General features: G+C 43.3%; 2 protein-coding genes across 2 annotated transcripts in view; one reads left to right on the top strand and one right to left on the bottom strand.

Annotated features, from left to right (window-relative positions):
- The window catches only part of adcy3a (adenylate cyclase 3a), a 32134-nt gene extending 23952 nt beyond the window's left edge, over positions 1 to 8182 (bottom strand). Inside the window, exons 1-4 of the mRNA XM_056286026.1 lie at positions 7340 to 8182; positions 5534 to 5683; positions 2454 to 2584; positions 2081 to 2192 (exon numbers count right to left, since the gene is read on the bottom strand). Of these exons, the coding sequence (XP_056142001.1) occupies positions 2081 to 2192; positions 2454 to 2584; positions 5534 to 5683; positions 7340 to 8014 (1068 nt within the window). The 5' untranslated portion in view covers positions 8015 to 8182. The remainder of the gene's footprint in view (positions 1 to 2080; positions 2193 to 2453; positions 2585 to 5533; positions 5684 to 7339) is intronic.
- Positions 8183 to 11811: 3629 nt separating this feature from the next.
- Positions 11812 to 17293, top strand: preb (prolactin regulatory element binding). Its single transcript, XM_056286255.1, has 10 exons — positions 11812 to 11958; positions 12605 to 12780; positions 13459 to 13654; positions 13776 to 14029; positions 14119 to 14199; positions 14311 to 14438; positions 15100 to 15273; positions 15558 to 15630; positions 15751 to 15910; positions 16006 to 17293. Exons 2-10 carry the CDS (start codon positions 12646 to 12648, stop codon positions 16098 to 16100), a joined length of 1296 nt encoding a protein of 431 aa, XP_056142230.1. The 5' UTR covers positions 11812 to 11958; positions 12605 to 12645; the 3' UTR covers positions 16101 to 17293.
- The last annotated feature ends 1831 nt before the right edge of the window (positions 17294 to 19124 follow it).

The raw sequence follows: 19124 nt of genomic DNA, 5'->3' as shown, positions 1-19124 counted from the left end.
ACAGTTCCCAGTGCCCACAGAGAAAAAGCAACCCTATAGCATTATGCTGCCGCCGCCATGCTTCACTGTAGGGAGGGTGTTTTTTTAGGGCATGAGCAGTGTTAGGTTTGCGCCACATAACGATTTGAGTTTTGGCCAAAAAGCTCAACTTTCATCTAATCTGACCACAAAACTTCTACCCACATCCAAACTGGGTCTCTCTCATGCTTGGTAGCAAACTCCAAGCGTAATTTTATATGCATAGTTTTGAGCAACGGCTTCTTTCTTGCCACGCTCCCATACAGGCCACATTTATGGAGGGCGCATGAAACCCGTTCACTTCCGGTGTAGGAATATGGCTGCGCGAATTCACATTTGCGGCGGCATCACTCAGTGCAGTCCATGCAGTGTCTTTGTCCATGTCTGCGTCGAAGTTTTGTCTTCGTTTGATGGCATGGAGAGCGGGGCAGGCTAAGCTAACTGCTAGCCCATGAAGACCAGCAGTTCTGATAACACCGAGGGCAGTCTGGCGACGGCCTCACCTGGCGTTGACTGTGGTGTTTTGATGTCATGAGGAGTGCGGGAATGTGTGTCGAGGGTGTCTGGCTGGCAGACCTGGCTCTGGATCGGCTAGGAGAGCTTGTCCTGCTTCGTCCGGTGGACCCGGGGACCACAGCCCCTGCCTGGAAACGCCGAGGGCGGTCTGACAGGACATGGCTGTGGGGCAGGCTAAGCTAACTGCTAGCCCATGCAGACCGGCGGTTCCGACATTCATCCTGGCTGGCGTTCGTTCCCTTGGACAGGGATTTTTTTTTTTTAAGTTTTGATATAGGTGTTAGTTTGGATGTGTGTTCTTGTAGTTTTTGGATGTGTTTTTGTCTTTGTGTTGTACTGCTGTGGGCTGGGGGAAACGGCATTTTGTTTCATTTCATGTACGCAAGTGCATGAAGTGAAATGACAAATAAAAGTGTTCCTGATTCCTGATATGGTTGACTCATGCATATTTACTCCAGTTTCAGCCACTGACCTCTGGAGCTCCTTCAAAGTGATTGCAGGATCATCTGTGGCTTTCCTCACCAGTCCACATCTTGCTTGGACACTTAGCTTTGAGGGACGGCCTGCCCTACAAAGCATCTGGGTGGTGTCATACAGCTTCCACTTTCTGACAATGGATCCAACAGTGTTCCATGGGACATCCAAACACTTGGATATTGTTTTGTATCCCTTTCCCACCTTCAGTATTATGCTCCTTTGTCTTTATTTTCAGATGGCGTTCACGCCCGGCTAATGAACTTACAGAGTGCTTTTTATACTCATAAATGAGACCGTTAATGTAATATCTTACAGCTGCACACTAATTATGTCCAATTGTGTTAACCTGAGTTTGTTATAGGAATAATTTGTCAGGCGTCCGGGTAGCGTAGTGGTCTATTCTGTTGCCTACCAACACGGGGATCTCCAGTTCGAATCCCCATGTTACCTCCGGCTTGGTCAGGCGTCCCTACAGACACACAATTGGCCATGTCTGCAGATGGGAAGCTGGATGTGGGTATGTGTCCCGGTCGCTGCACTAGCGCCTCCTCTGGTCGGTCAGGGCACCTGTTCAGGGGAGAGGGGGGGAATAGCGTGATCCTCCCACGCGCTATGCCCCCCTGGCGGAACTCCTCACTGTGAGGTGAAAAGAAGCGGCTGACAACTCCACATGTATCAGAGGAGACGAGATAGTCTGAAGCCCTCCCCGGACCAGCAGAGGGGGTGGAGCAGTGACTGGGACAGCTCGGGAGAATGGGGTGATTGGCCAAGTACAATTGGGAAAAAAAACGGGGAAAAAAAGAGAAATAATTTGTCATGTGTGTAAACTTGGAGCTTTCAGAGCAAATGGAGTTGAATACTTATGGAAGCACTATAGTTTAGTTTTTAATTTAGTAATAAAACTTATTTTGGCTTTGGGAACATGCTGTTAAGAGTTCACAAAATAATATTGTTCAGGAACAGATGTGTGAGTATCTTTTATAATCCAGAAATTAGTGATGAGTGTAAAGGGGGGTTGAATACTTTTGCAAGGCACTGTATGTGCATCGTTTGGTATTGTGAAACTTACTGCTGCTAACTTGTCAAAGCGGGCAAACAGCTCATTAAGAAGCTTCACCAGCTCCTGAGCACTGCAGGAGGATGACAGCTGGGTGAAGCCCACAATGTCTGCAAACAAAATACTGCAGGGAGGGGGGAACAGGGCACAACGTGTCACCATATTACATACTGCCCAATTTTACATTGTGAAATATATTTTGATTTACATGACGTGATATTTGAGAACAAAGTCAAATTCTTAGAGGATGAAAAAGTAAAGTAAGCAAATTATTTTTTTTGGTTGTTCTGAGGCAAATGTAATAATTTTGCTTGACCTGGGCTATGTGAACGAGATTTACCTGCACCATGAACAGTCGGGTGTGAAATGCGTGGTAGTGCGTTACCTGACATTTTCATGTCTGTACATGTACATGGTGTTAAACTGCTGCATCTCTTTCTGACTGGCCTCTTTCTTCATATCCTGGAGCATCTCATCTGCTATGTGCTTTGGAAGGATGGATAGCAACAGGCGTTCCTATGCAGAAGAGACATGCAACTGATATCAAACAAAGTCACCCTTGTATAACATATATGTCAATGCCCTGCACTGTCCCGATGCTCAAGTGGTCACACAAACACAAAAACTTCGCACTTTTAATGTATAGGATACTTGAACTTGTCTGTGAATGTTCTCATTCATCCAGGTCATGGTTATCTAAAGGAGTTGAATCAAGTGCAACTGGACTTGGTATATATCCGTGAAGACGTTTCGCCTCTCATCCAAGAAGCTTCCGCAGTTCGTGCCTTTCTGACTAGACCAAGCTAGTCTGACTGGCTGCTGATGAGACTCAGAATTTATCCTCTAGGAGTCGTTGTCAGAGCTACAGATGTCCATGGTTCTTTGTGTCCTGATGTTTACCAATGCCCGTTGCTAACAGAGCCATAGATATGAGTGGCTCTTTTGTGCACCGATGTTTGGCCGCGCCCGTTGTTATCGGAGCTATTGATATGCGTGGCTCTCCTGTGCTCCGATGTCCGGCCGCGCCCGTCGCCATCGGAGCTACTGATTTGCATTTGTTTAGCAGCGACAGTCGTTGGAGGTGTTAGTTTCGACTTCATTATTCAGTGGTCACGAGAGTCGTTGGAGCCGTTAGTGACCGACTGTTGTTCTTGGAGGCTAGGCTTCTTGAGTCTCCTGGGTAGAGATGAAAGGACGGCATTGTAAGCAGGAGATAGGTGGTGTCGCAGACCTCCTCCTCTGTTGAGGAGACCCCAGAAACATACGGGATGACTGTGCTCCGAGAAACTCAGGAGAATTTTCAACAAACACCGCATCCTGGTATACTTCAAACCCAGCAACATACTCCGACAAAGACTGGTTCATCCCAAAGACCGTGTACCACACACCCAAAAAAGCAATCTGGTGTATGCTGTACAATGCAATGAGGATTGCACTGACCTATACATAGGAGAAACCAAACAACCACTGCACAAACGGATGGCCCAACACAGAAGGCCAAACTCCTCAGGACAAGACTCAGCAGTCTATCTACACCTAAAGGAGTAGACACACTCCTTCGAGGACAGCAACGTCACATTTTGGACAGAGAAGATAGATGGTTTGAAAGAGGAGTGAAGGAAGCCATCTATGTGAAACTGGAAAAACCATCCCTCAACAGAGGAGGAGGTCTGCGACACCACCTATCTCCCCCTTACAATGCCGTCCTTTCATCTCTACCCAGGAGACTCAGGAAGCCTAGCCTCCAAGAACAACAGTCGGTCACCAACGTCTCCAACGACTCTCGTGACCACTGAACAATGAAGTCGAAACTAACACCCCCAACGACCGTCACTGCTAAAAAAAATGCAAATCAATAGCTCCGATGGCGACGGGCGCGGCTGGACATCGGAGCACAGGAGAGCCATACATATCAATAGCTCCGATAACAACGGGCGCAGGCAAACATCGGTGCACAAAAGAGCCACTCATACCTATGGCTCTGTTAGCGACGGGCGTTGGTAAACATCGGAACACAAAGAGCCATGGACATCTATAGCTCTGACAACGACTCCTAGAGGATAAATTCTGAGTCTCATCAGCAGCCAGTCAGACTAGCCTGGTCTAGTCAGAAAGGCACGAACTGAGGAAGCCTCTTGGATGAGAGGCGAAACATCTTCACGGATATATACCAAGTCCAGTTGCACTTGATTCAACTCCTTGGGATACTTGAACTTGTATGATCGCATTTTGATGGATTCTGATGTCAATCATTAAACCACTTTATAGGACCAAGACGAATGCCTATCTCACAGTTTCCATGGACCCTTGACCCGCAGGCCTTGTTAGGATAAGAGCAAATCAACAGCATGCGGAAGAAAAACACAGAGAGAGAGAGAGAGAGAGAGGGGATGCATCTGGAAATGGTTTAGAGAGCATTGTTTACAGAGAGCTGCACGTCCTCAAACTGTCAGTCATCGTGGCTGAAAAGATCCTGCTCTCGATAACCCAGTATGTGTATTTTACTCGTCACAGAGCCCAAATGTACTTAACAGAAAAAAGGTAAACACACACTGCACTTGTCTGCTCTGTACATAGATGTTTAATATGTACTGGCACACATACAAGTCTCCAAGTGGAAGGGAGGAAAATAGCATGGCAGGTTTCAATATTCTTATCAAAACCTGACTAGAGAGGAAAATGGGTGAGCAAGTCAGCACTGTGATTACAGCTGACACCGTCTCAGGAGGTTGGTTGCCATGGTAACTTGCAGCGACCGGATGCTCCTTGATTGGCTGGCGGCCCTCGTCTCCCAGCAGCCCATGCTTCACTATTAGTATTCTGGGAGTTTCTCCTCTCATGGTCTTATCAGACCTTTTCCGCTCTCAATCTCTTGCTCTCTCTCCCTCTTTTTCACACAAACCTTTCACTCCCCACTTCCATAATCATCCCTCTTCATTCCCTCTCTTCTTTGCCTTTTCTCTCTCTCACTATCTAAAGCACAGACAATCTGTTCCATAAATAGCAGCAATCAAGAATGCCCCCTGGCCACCGCTGTGAGGTAGAAGGGTAACAGACTAATACAATGCTCACTCAAACAGATATATGCCAAACATACTAGCACACACACCCCACACTTGTGCAAACACTGACGTCTTACAGGCACACATTTTACCACTCCACTCACTTGTTGTGCATCACACAAAATTATGTGGAACTATCTGAAGTAGCAGCCTGCGCCTGCAATCCATAATGACTAACAAAATAAAGTTGCAACACTAAACTGAATCGAAAGTCATTCCAGTTATCCTTGCACCGCAGCCTGCCAAACAACTTTACATCAATTGTTGTACAAATACAAAAATCTGCATCCATTTGGCTAGTCCAAATGTTTATTTTGACTGTGTCACTATCTTCTCCTCAGTAGCACCTCACACACATGCACCCACACATACATATTCATACTGTGTGTTTTCCCCATCTCACCTGTTGCTGGCTCTGTTCTTCCAGGTTGAGTTTGACCTCCAGTGACTGCCTCGCCTCCAGGAAGGCTTTGCGATGCTTGCGGTCAGCCATGTAGTACGACATGACTCCCACAGTGATGGCACATGTATATATTACAATGTTGGCCAGCAGCTTGAGAACACAATATAATATCTTGGTTAGAGATCTACATTAGAACCCATACAGTCTCCAGTAGTGATAATCTTTCCAAGAGATTTCTATATCTGAATAATATTGTGCCAATAGCTGACTTCATTTTGATCTTGGGGTCAAAAGATGCATATATATATATATATAAGTATTAGCAGAACCTGGGTAAAATTTATATCTAGGAAAGCATTCTAGACATAATGGAAACTTGGCCTGGTGATGTTATCTATTCCTGTAAATCAAATTTTGTTGAAGAAATAATGAAATACCCTAATGATAAGGCAGACTGAAGCTTACTTGACAACAAAATGTTTACTGTCGGCAAGAGTACCATAAACAGTCTTGAACACTCCATTTCAAAAGAGTAAACGGGCCCGACAGTGAGCACTACAGATATACTGTATACTGTACACCATCTGAGCACTCAGTGATGCTTACAAACTTAAAAGAAAAAGGTTTTGCTTTGTCAGGTAAACATCTGAAAAAAAGGTCTGTGCGCCACTTCTCATTAATTTCAGTTCATCTGGGTTCTTAAAGAGTAATTAAACGCCAGACCATTTTAGTGTGTTTGCTGACATCTACAGGTTAAAAATCATGTAAACGTTAAAGACATGGCAGGCTGGTCTTGGTACTCTGATGTTAGCATAGCAGGATAAAAACTGCTGCAGCTAATAACATAAATAATCGCTCACCTATCAGCACTGACAGACAGACAAAAACAGACAGACAGACAGAACCAGCACTAACAACAGTCAATGCTGGTTCTTTGGTATATTTACATCCAGTAGATCCATTATTAATGTTGTTTCTGCAACTGTGTTTATCCTGCTATGCTAACATCACAGGGTACCAAGACCAGTCTGCCATGTCTTCAAACTTTTCATGATTTTCAACCTGTAGTTTTCAGCAAACATACTAAAATTGTCTGATGTTTAGTTACTCTTTAAGGGATAAAACTTTGTCTGAGCATTCATCTTCTACCAACCTACAGACAGAACCTAAAATCCGCAAGGCCTGTGGTTAAAACTGTGATGAAATGGACCAATGAGTCAAAACTGGAGCTCCAGGCCTCCCTTGACTGCACTGATTGGAGTGATTGAGGCAGCATCTACAGATCTGGATGAACTTACTGACACTGTGACATCATACATCAGCTTTTGTGAGGATGCAAGGGTCTCATGACAGGATGTTGTGTTGCTGTAAAAATAGCCCCTTGAGGCAAATTTGTAATTTGTCATATTGAGCTATACAAATAAAATTGACTTGACTTGGCTTCAGCCTAAATTTAAAATATGCCCTAAAACTATCCATTCACTTGACAATCAAGATTGCAGTAAGAGAAAGAAAATATTCTATTTTGTGTGCTTATGGCATATGGCACCTGAAAAATGTGTGCCAGCATGTGACTTGATAACTGAGTCAACATCTCTAGTTTATCATTTGATCCATTAATATTTTTATATCAGCTGTTCCACTTGGCAGGAGTGTCTTCCACACTGCCACGTCACAAAAAACTACACGAATGCCTGTGTCATCCTCCTTTATGTTGCAACATAATAAAACTGCAAATCACCTCTCACTGCAAGTCCAGCACTGGAACTTCCCATCCCACTCCACTTTCCTATCCCCCAGTCTCACCTGTCTGCCCAGTGATGCCCCCTGGATGTCCTCCTGCTGTTGCTGGGCAATGGTGACCCCGAGCACCAGGGTATGCACTCCGCAGGACACGGCTGTGATCAGTACAATGGGTGTGAGCCTCAGGGGCAGAGTCAGGAAGAAGGAGAAACTGAAGAAGGCCTGCCAGCCCACCGTGTCGCTGGCCTGGTGGAAGCGGGCATAGTTCAGACCAAGGTAGCAAAATATCTGGGCGACTATTAGCACCCAAAGAGCATAGGGCACCATCCTCCTTGAGACACGGTCTGGTAGTAGGCCATAGCAGCACAGCAGGTACAGTAAGATGTCTGCTGCTAGTCCCACGGACGCCACCACTACAGACGCCAGTTTTTCACTGGTGTAAACCACTGCGCACATGATGATGATGTAGCTGTCAAAGAGGGCAGCAAACACCACCAACACCAGAAGGGTTTCATGTCTCTGTCGTCTGAAGTAGGTCTGGTAGAGGTTCTCTAGTGACTCAGGGGCGAAGGTGAGACGCATGAAGCGTGGCAGGCACAGACAGCAACCCGAGCTACGAACTGTGACTTCATGTGTGCACCCAACTGCCTGGCCGGGGTCAGATGGGAGGGTCACTGAGCAATCCGCAGAATACTCTGCTGAGTACTCCGGCTCCGAAAAAGCCCGGTTCCGAGGCATGACAAATGCTCAGCAGTTCCTTTTTGGGTTTTGTTTCTTTTTTCTCTAATGAAGAATAGTAAGCTGTCTGCTATTTTACAGGTGTAGGTGGAATGTCGTGGTAACTTTCAGGCATAAATCAAGCCCGAGCATCTAGTCTTTTTTTTCTTCTTCTTTTATTCTGCTATATAACTACCTCTTTAGCCCTGAGATGCCACAGATGTGGAGTGAATCATAAGTAATGTCTTGATTGTCAGACCTTGTACAGTGGAAAGATTTCTGCTGACATAGTTATGCCAATATTCATTCAACAGATAGCTGTCCGTTGACTCAGTGAAGTACGCCTACTCTTCTATTACACAGATGAGCTGTGCAGTTTTTGTTTCCACTTACAAGTGCTTAGTGAATACGATTTCTTCACCATGTCTATTCCTACTAAGTACCGCATATTTGTGGCACATGGCAGAGCCAACGTTCAACTCACTAACGATAGAAATAAAATCATGTGTATGATCGAGTGACCCTCTCTCATTTCTTCATTCCTCTGGAGTGGGCAACGGTGTTGATTTTGGGCATCCATCGTCACACTTCACATGGCCTATAAAAAAGGGAAACATTGGGGTAGATTTAGCCCCTACAACAAAACAAGCTCAGATACAGATGCATATGTTCCATATTGTAAACAATGTGATTGCACAAGGGCACTGCACGTTTCATGAGACCATAATGACCATAAATGAGACAGACCATAATGTGATTATGGGTATGGCTAAAATGGATGGAGTGGTTTTTGCCTCTGTCTCTTATGTAGCCTTACAAGTGGAGTCAATTCAACAGGCCTGCCTACATGTTGCACTCCAACAAGACAATGGAGATGGAGAAGTTTAAAAAAAACGAATGTCAAAAAATGGCATCAATCAAGGCAGAAGAAGCTTGTCACGTACGGTATAGTAATACCGGGCCTGTAAACTTGATCTCTCATATATATAAATTTGCTAATATTTCAAAAAGTACCCAGGATGGCTAAAGCTAAAGCCAACAGTCATGTATCTAATGAGTAAAGCAAATGTTTCAAACGTCTGTTTTCTGTATCGGCATCCTTCAACTACAGCAAGCATCTATTTGTCAACCTATACACATATGACGTATATTGACGTATGGTTTTCAGTTTAGCTGCTTTTTCCCCGGGCAGCGTGCCTGGCATCTCATCCCCCTCCACTCCTCTGTGGCAGTCCACCAGACGCTGTGAAAACGATCTGCATGTTTGTTGCATCCTCTTACCGTCACTACAAACCGCTCCCGGTCGCCTTTCGCTGGCATCGCATCTCTGTTCGGAACAGGCTAGCGGCGTCCACACCGTGAGACCGAGTCTCCGACATTCGAGACGCAAACAGACATGAGACTGCGGACGGACTATGACACGGCTCCGACGCGCGCCTCTCCGGCTCGGCTGTTTACTGTGGCTCCGGCTCGCCTTCCGCAGCTCTTTAGCCACCCCCCCCCCTCCGGACAACGACGTCACGTCGATGCTTGTTTGAGTTTGAGGGTTTACACATTTGAACAATCGAAGTTTTCTGGTATTACTGATGCACAAGATCCGTTAACGCGGAAGCAAAGGGGGGGGGGTCTATCTTGGTGTTGTCCTTAGGGTATAGTAGCCCCGGTTCAGATTAAGTTCTGCTTTATGAAACTGCAGGGTTGTGTGTGTGGGTGTGTGTGTGTGTGTGTGTGTATGCATATATGTATGTATATGTATATGTATGTGTATGTAAAACTATAGGTTAGGTATAGCTATATAGGTTAGGTATAGTTTATATATATATAATATAATAGAGAGAGAGAGAGAGAGAGAGAGAGAGAGAGTTATATATATATAGTTATATAGTTTTATATATAGTTATATATGGTTAGTTATTAGATAGATAGATAGATAGATAGATAGATAGATAGATAGATAGATAGATAGATAGATAGATAGATAGATAGATAGATAGATATCTAGCCATCCATTATCCAAACCGCTTATCCTGCTCTCAGGGTCGCGGGGATGCTAGAGCCTATCCCAGCAGTCATTGGGTGGCAGGACAGGCCGCCAGACCATCACAGGGCCGGCCCACACACACACACACACACACACACACACACACACACACACACACACACACACACACACACACAGGGACAATTTAACATGGCCAATTCACCTTACCTGCATGTCTTTGAACTGCAAGTTCAGACTTTTGGGGTAACATTTAGAATTAGGTTAAGGTTAGGATAAAGGTTTAGCAATGTTTATTCTGATGGTTAGGGTTAGGGGTGAGGGAATGAATGTAGTCAAGGTACTTGCAAATAGAAAAAAACATTGTGTGTGTTTGTTTGTGTGTGTGCGTGTGTGTGTGTGTGCGTGTGTGTGTGTATGTATGTCAAGATAAAGACACAGCAGAGATGGCATGTTGAAGTGGATTTTGTGGAAAGATCGCATTCAGGCTAGAAAAAAAGTTCTTTGCACATAGCCTAGGTAAAAATCAACTGACTGCATTTTATTTGACAATATTGTAATGTCTATGGGCCTTTCTGCATCTGAACTAGACTAAATTGAACTACCGCACATAACCTGTTGGAGACTGACTACTGTCAATGACATCGCCAGCAGGCCTCTATTGATTGTTCCACTGAAACCCTGTACTGTGCTTCTGATCAATACCCAGACTGAGCCAGCCATCAACGGGAAGCATTTCATAAGCCTTATCTCACACATTCTGCATCCCAGTCAACACTCTTTCCAATCACACTTGCTCTTTCATTGTTTGAAGAGCAGCTATATGCGCACATACTTGCTTTAGTATCCTTTAAGTGATTTACATACATTCCCTTTTTGTATGGAGAGTATTGTTGATTCAGCACTACTTCATATGTGGTGTAGCTTATAAAACCATGTGGGCATCAACGGTTTTAAATTGACTGCTTAATTGCTGATGTCTTTTTGTGGGGAGACAGATTGCCCAAGAGTACAGCCAACACCATAATCAACACATGTCACAGCTTCGACGTCATCAAAACTGGAGTGTGGACGCATATGTGAAAGAGAGTGAAGGAAGGACAGGAATGCATAAATTGACAGCTGACGGCAAAGAGTGGCTTACTGTTTGGTCAACAGGGCTGCAAGGATGTGATTTTTGCCCCAACAATTTAACATCAGTATCAAGATCATTTGCTTGAGCAAACTGCCCCCGATTTATAACTTCAATTAAAAACCACAATTAAACCCTCCATGTCTTCACAAGTCATACTGTCATGAGAAGCAATTTAAAAGATATAAACACAACCAATGCTATCACGAGTAGCTGTTTAAAAACTTAAACATTCTACTTGTCAGATCTCAAGGGCTGTGACCTTGGAAATGGTGATTGAACCCCCTTGAAAGGTCAGGATGTCTAAGGATCTTTAAAGACAAACATGTAATTGACCCTGGCCTGCATTCACTTTTGGCTACTGATAGGCCCACATAGCTGAAGACATTTTTCCCCCCCTTTTTCTCCCCAGTTGTATCTGGCCAATTACCCCGCTCTTTTCAGTACTATCTGCTGCTTGCTGCCAACTACTGCAACTACTACTACTACTACTACTACTAATAATAATAATAATAATTTAATGTAGTGGTATAGGAATGATATACCAGAATATTTTTTGTAATTCTAATGGAAGGAGGCCCACCTGTGGTCGAAAAGTGCCACTTACGTCGAGGGACATCGCTGCTGTTCTCGTTTGACGTCATCACGCAGTACGTGCTGCTGACGTGTAAGTAGGGAAGTGGATATCCGGCGTTTTGATATAGCAAGTTGTTAGCTAGTTGTTAGCTTTTTAGTTTGATCAAGTCTTGCCGATAACAGTTGACAATGGGATCGTCAATTTTACCACGTAGCTGACAAGACAACATTGGAAAAGAAATAGAATCAACTGCACAGGTAATAATTATGCACCTAATACGTCACGAATAGCAACTAAAGTCATTGTAGATAGCTAACTCTAGCATACATATACGATATTGTCAATTTAGCTGGTATCACCCACATAACGTTACGCTAGCGAACGCCAGAATAATGGATTTTCAGTTGTAAGTTAGCTCTTAACTGTCACCTTTGTTCAGTTTTTCGTCTTGTCATATTGTACCTGTTTTGACTGCAGTGTTCAGAGCTGCCAGATTAGCCAATCACCCAGCAGCGAGAATAGTCAATCCACCTTGGGTTTTTAGTGTTGGTGAGAAATTGGTAAAAGACACGATAGATAGCTTGAACCAAGTATGAAAACGTATCACTCACTTAAATAGACTGATACAAGCCACACAGAATGACATCTAATGGATACGGGGCAGTCGTCACAACAGCGCAAAAGTCGACCACTTAACAGGTTTGAATAAAAAAGGGACATTAACCAGCAGTAAACCAGATGACAATGAAGAACAGCGTCCTATGGCCCTAGCACCTGTTCTGCATCAGGAACGTTTGCCTGGTATTCTTAGTTTGATCAGCATGCTCTGGATATAAGTACTCTGCGTTGATGTGCCATGTTTCCCAACACTGGCAGCTTTCTATCTTTCTTTCACTTTGGCAGTTACGTTTTATGAAGAAGCCTTAGAGACTTACCACATAAAGATGGGGAAGCGGAAGGTACCAGATCTGTACAGAGCTCCTTTCCCCTTGTACGCAATCAAGGTAGACCCTAAAACAAGGATGGTGATCACTGCAGGAGGAGGCGGGGCTTCCAAAACAGGCATAAAAAATGCAGTGGTAAGCACTGAGCATCGTTTGTTTTGGAACCAACATAAATAAAGTGATTATATTCTTTATGCGTAATGCTTCATATAAGAACATTTTTGCTGATTACATAACATCACACCACTGGCATGCATACTACCATTCACCTAACTGTTGTGCGTAATATGTTTATTTCTGCTATTGTGTGACTATTGTTCGTAATAATATGTGGAATGTCTGCTATTGTCCATGAATGTATTGTGCTGCAGAGCTGAACATGCTGTACTGAAAACAAATTCCACCGGCCTTGGTTGTGTGGCTAATACTTAATCTATCTATCTATCTATCTATCTATCTATCTATCTATCTATCTATCTATCTATCTATCTATCTATCTATCTAGCATTGATGACATTAATTATCCAAAGGAGTTGAATCAAGTGCAACTGGACTGGGTATAACCATAACCTGGATGAATGAGAACATTCACAGACACGACATTAATTATGTGTAGACTGACACTTTTTCAAAATCAGTTTGCTAAAGCAGAGCTAATAAACTATCTATCTATCTATCTATCTATCTATCTATCTATCTATCTATCTATCTATCTATCTATCTATCTATCTATCATTGATGACATTAATTGTGTGTAGACTGACACTTTTTCAAAATCAGCCTGCTAAAGCAGAACTTGGCTGTCTTTTTCAGCATTTTCTAAGTTTGGAGTTGGTTGGAGACCACCAGTACAGTGCCACTCTGATTCATTCTCATGACACTGATACACGTGCTACTATGAACATGGCCATAGGTGGTGGTGTCATCGCTGCAGGGCAAGATGGCACCTGTTGCTTGATGCGCTTTAAACAGCGTCAGCAAAAAGTTGAGCGCAAAACTGCAAAAGAGGGTAAGGGAAGAAATGACTTGACTCTACAGAAACCACCTGCAATCTAATTTTCTTCATGGAAAAGCTGTAATAAGTCTCCCCAGTGGGTCTCGTTTTTACAGTAAAAACTTGTCCCTCCCAGCTGTTAACAGTGAAGAGCAAGGTGCTGCCAGGCGACGAGCTGGGAAAGGCAACAGAGATGGAAAAGGTGGAGCTGCAGCTGCTAGAGATGTGTCTGAGTTGAAGAATGAAACTGCCCAGATTTCTGTGACTAGTTTTGGTGAAGTGCAGTCAGACCTAAACCCCCAGGACCCGCTCCAGAAAGTTGTTCGGTTCAGCTCTGACTTAGGCCTTCTTCTGACAGGAGGCACAGATGGGCACGTCCGGGTGTGGGAGGTAAATGATCACCAAGCTACATAAACAGAATACATGACATCCCTTCTTGGTCTCAATCTTGTTTTTTATAGCAGTGTGTCTTTCCTCAGTACCCTTCCCTGAAGAAGAAGTTTGACTTCAAAGCACACAAAGGAGAGATTGAAGACTTGGATATGAGCCCAGGAAATAAGGTTTCACCTTGTCACACCTTGGTCTGGAGTTTTTATTCGGATGTCCCATGACAGCATATTCATAAACTTGCTAAAAACAGATGATTTTTTTGTTTGTTTGTTTCCATGTAGCATCTTGTGACTGTAGGTAGAGACTTTGTCTGCAGTGTATGGAGTGGAAACCAACTGGCCTTGAATCTTCGCTGGAATGACACCATGCCTCAGATTGAGGACAAGACATACCGCTATATGGCTTGCAGGCACAAACTGTTTTTTTTTCTCGTGTGTGTGTGTGTGTGTGTGTGTGTGTGTGTGTGTGTGTGTGTGTGTGTGTGTGTGTAGATAAGTAAATTCTTTATGGGACAGTACAAGCCTGTTTCATGCCATAAGCAATCATCAGCAATGGACAGCTGATGATTGCTTATGGCATGAAACAGGCTTGTACTGTCCAATAAAGAATTTACTTGACTCTGGATTATTGTGCTCCTTTTTTGTTGAGCACTTTCCCAACCGTTGAGTGTTTCTTTTAACAAAGTTATATATATATATATATACACACACGCACACATACATGCATACACACACCGCTGATCCTGCTCTGAGGGTCACGGGGATGCTGGAGCCTATACCAGCAGTCATTAGGCAGCAGGCAGGGAGACACCCTGGACAGGCTGCCAGGCCATCACAGGGCTGACACACACACACATTCACAGCTAGGGGCAATTCAGTATGGCCGATTCACCTGACCTACATGTCTTTGGACTGTGGGAGGAAACCGGAGCACCCAGAGGAAACCCACGCAGACACGAGGGGAACACACAAAGTCCACACACACACACACACACATAATATATATATATCCCACCTTTTCACCATTATCAAATGTTAATTACTTGTGATTTATGTTTTTGTTAAATTTAGGTTTGGTAAGGTGGAAGACCAAAAAGATGCCCTTAGGCTTTATTCTGTGCAGATCCCCCATAAACGAGATAGGAAACCACCTCCATGCTACCTCACTAAATGGGATGGAAAGAGCTTCCTTCCGATGCTGACAGCACCCTGTGGCAGTGAAGTTATCTCCTGTATGACAGTCAGGTGAGGGAAGCTGAACTGTTTGATTTGAAGGCTTTGGTTAGGCTACACTTTTTCATGTCAGTATGTGGCCCATAGACACAGAGACATTCTACGGAAAACTTTAGGGTGCTATATGATTAATTAATGAGTAGTATGGGTTGAGCATTAGTACTCGGTTCATTATAAAATTGTATCCTATTTTGCATTTTCTTTTAATGCTGTGGGCTGGTGCGTAGGACGTTAAAATGTTAAAGTGCTACTTCATGATTCTTTCATGCAAGATCTACTCTTATTTTCTTTGACAGTGACTCGGGAACATTTCTTGGCCTTGGAACTGTGACAGGATCGGTAGCTATCTTTATTGCTTTCTCGCTACAGGTAAAAGAAAAATTAAACGCACGCCAATACATACACATTCATGAACTTGATGACAGCTGATATGCAAATTTAATGTCAGTCAATCTTATGATCATTTATCCTTTCTTTTTATCTCTGTAGAAGTTATACTATGTGCAGGAATCCCATGGCATTGTAGTGACAGATCTGGCTTTTCTGCCGGAAACATTTAAAGGCAAAAGTATCAAGGGGAACAATGAGGAAGCCTTACTAAGCGTAGCTGTGGACAGCAGATGTCAGGTGCATGCCATCCACAACCGAAGTAAGTGATCACCAAAATAATGCACTTTGAAACAATGTACTGTTTACCCCAGGTCCCCTCATCCTTTCCTTTTTCCTCCACCTTCATCTTGGCAGGATCCTTCCCTCTGTGGCTGGTGCTGTTTTTCTGTGGCCTGATGGTGGTGGGAATAATCCTCCTCCTGCAATACCTCTTCCCAGGCTTCATTTGAAACATCCAAACAATTGTAGAGAGAGCCTGGACAGATCTTAGATGACTTTCCTTGCCACTATCAACATCAGCAATCCTCACTCCCACCACGGACTTCATTTCCCATCTGACCGTTACCAGACCGCAACTCCCATCTGACTCTTAGCCCATTCCTCTAAAGTATCTTCAAACTTCACGTTGGACTCTAAATTGCTTTTATACCCCCTTAAACATTGTTCCGGATTGAATGTAAAAAAAAAAAAAAACAGCATGAGAGACTCTAAGGTTTTATTTGTTTTGACAGACATGATTTGTATCAATCACTGTTGATTTTTTTTTTTTGTACAATGTTGGGGAGTGACGGGTTCAGGTTCATAAAATTGTCATCATGAATGTGGAAAACGAGGGATTTTTATTCAGATATTTAAGCAATAGTGTATAAATATATAAATATGCTTTAAAATCACTGGTGTATAATAATGTCTGATTTTATTCTATGTACGGGCAGAGTTGATCAGAACCCACCATCTGCAGTTGTCTCTGGCAAAACAGGACATTTAGTGAATTTCTACTGTTTCATCCACTAGTGGGCAACAAAGACCGTCGCTATGGTTTCCCTTACTAGATAGGACGGGAAGGCTGGGTAGCATGCAAAACAGGTAGTAAACTAGATTTGAATTTAGGATGTTGCAGAGAGGCCTTAGCCTCCTATCATGACCTGCTTAAAGCCTGCCATTACCATTTGAGGATAATGTACAGAGTTGCATAAAAATGAATATTCAATCCGTCTTTGGCATCATCCTTGAGCACTTTTTTCCCCCCCACACAGCCGTATGATGTATTAGATTAACTTTGCTTTGAATTTACAGTGCCAGTGTTCAGGGTTGTCTGATGGTTAAACATAAAATTCTACTCAGGGTTTCTACAATGTATACCCTCCTGGACAGTTCCATATTACCTGTTAACATGTATGAAGTACTGTTGATGTGTATGAAGCACTTGTCATTTAAAAGTATGGAGCTAGTTAACTATTTAATATTGACTAAACTAAAATGAGTTTTACCCCAGCGCACCCTTTTCTATAAAGAACTATTGGATTTCAATTTTATTTCAACACCCCTCTATATCCTTCTGCAGATGTAAGAATTTCAAATCAAATTTTGAATTTCATTGAAATTAATGTGAACTGAAAGTGGATATTAGTGCATTAAAGATATCCTATTTACAGGTTTGCCATTATATGACATCAAACTGAAAAATAATGGTGTCTCTGTGCATAACTGCCCAGTAGCAGGGATCACTACGTCCATGTGGTCAACAGACAGTGAAGACCTTGCCATAAATGGCAACGGCTGAATTTCTGTTTTCTTGGCGCACATAGATGTAATGGCATGTTGCGTAATGTGGATTTCTTATATTTCCCCAGTATACTGGTAGGATATTATAGCTGATCTTAAAAGTCTTTGGGGAGTGTTATTTATGCCAGATGTCTTCACAATCTTGTGCTGTGCACACAAGTAAAGATAGTTTGATAAGAGCACACCAAGTGCTTAATTTCAAATGTAAGTATTCCCCTGAAGACAGTCAGTGAACCCTCTCGAATGACTGACAACTTCAGGTCTGACTTCAGCATCACTCTGGCACTCACTCCACTGTACCATTCACGAAAATATTAAAAAACTACATCTTCTGTGATGAGAGCTGAAGCTGTTGAATGGGAAGAAGCAAGAGGCGTTTTGTAACGGAACCCGTGCAAATTTAAACACTAACCCGTACAAATTTAAAGAAACACTAACTTTCCAGAGTTTGAGGCTAATTTGGCTTTCTTTCAACCAGCCAAGCTATTGGAGGCTTTGTTGAGGTTTAAGGGTCTTTCACGGTGGAGCGATGCCCCTTCTCTCTTCATGATCTTCTCCACCCTCTTAGAAATAATGCCACCAGTTCAGCTGTTTGTTCCTCGGCCCGTCTGAGCATCAGTTCCACTCGTCTGCCCTCGGCCGCATCTCACCGAACTGGCATTACTGCGAAGTCTGTGGAGTTGCCATGATACACCAGCTCTCATTCAAAGCATAATGGTAGACAAAGATCAATGTTAGGGATGGGAGGAGCTGTACAATGAAAGGAGAGTACATAAACCAGGTTGTTGACTGCACCACTTTAAGATCCTTTTTTTTTCTTCAGGAGAACATTTTGAAAGTAATTGTTTGGCATCCATTGAGATTCTGGCTACAGTGCAACTGGCTTTACCTAGAATAAATTGAGTTTTGACACATTGAATAATGGCTCTTTTTACCTACATCCACCATGCAATAATGTCCTTCGAAAAAAGTACTAAAGCCAGTGATGTGTGGTGGAATACAAAGGTGTGGATTCTTCCAATGAATATCTGTTATAGCTGCAATGTTTCCCCCATAGAAAAACGCAAACAGCACAGATGAACACAAATTTACAAGCTTCCCCCCCCCCTTTTCTTGATTTTTCCAAAAGGTGGCACCATGTGTCTGGGAAATGTAAGCATAGCGGCCTAGTGGTGGAAATCCCCATATTGTTGATTTAACCTACATTCTGTGCAGTTGAAGAACATATCTAAACCCCTGAAGACGTGTTATTGGGGTTGGGTTGGGTTGGGTTGGGTTGGGTTGGGTGGGGGGTTGATCCACATCTCGTCTTCATCTCAGACACTGGTGTCTAGATGCTATGTAGGTGTCAAGTGTCAGACTATAATGATAGTCTTTAAAACACCAACAAGTCAAACTGAGCTCATTTGTTTGGAGGTATTTGTGTGTGTGTGTGTGTGTGTGTGTGTGTGTGTGTGTGTGTGTGTGTGTGTGTGTGTGTGTAAGGGAAAGAGATCACTCATCATCTTGTACGTTCTGAAATACGTACTTAACAGAGATGACATGACGCTGTAAGAGGTCAGCAGTCATGTTAATGCAGACCCCCAAATCACCAACCTCATGCAATTTTTTCACAAAGTTGTGAACTAGAATTCAGACGTTTTCCAAGTACACACCTCCACCCCCCACCCCCCACCATCAGCAGCGGG

This window comes from Lampris incognitus, chromosome 9 (assembly GCF_029633865.1).
Source record: "Lampris incognitus isolate fLamInc1 chromosome 9, fLamInc1.hap2, whole genome shotgun sequence".
NCBI lineage: Eukaryota > Metazoa > Chordata > Actinopteri > Lampriformes > Lampridae > Lampris > Lampris incognitus.
Note: the sequence above shows the minus strand (reverse complement) of the source record. Positions and strands in the feature narration are given on the sequence as shown.

Bases quoted from the DNA above. Each gene is read 5' to 3' on its own strand.
- preb (XM_056286255.1), top strand. From the start codon at position 12,646: ATGGGGAAGCGGAAGGTACCAGATCTGTACAGAGCTCCTTTCCCCTTG. The intron at 15,631-15,750 runs GTAAAAGAAAAA...TTATCTCTGTAG, and splicing joins TTATTGCTTTCTCGCTACAG to AAGTTATACTATGTGCAGGA. The intron at 15,911-16,005 runs GTAAGTGATCAC...TCATCTTGGCAG, and splicing joins GCATGCCATCCACAACCGAA to GATCCTTCCCTCTGTGGCTG.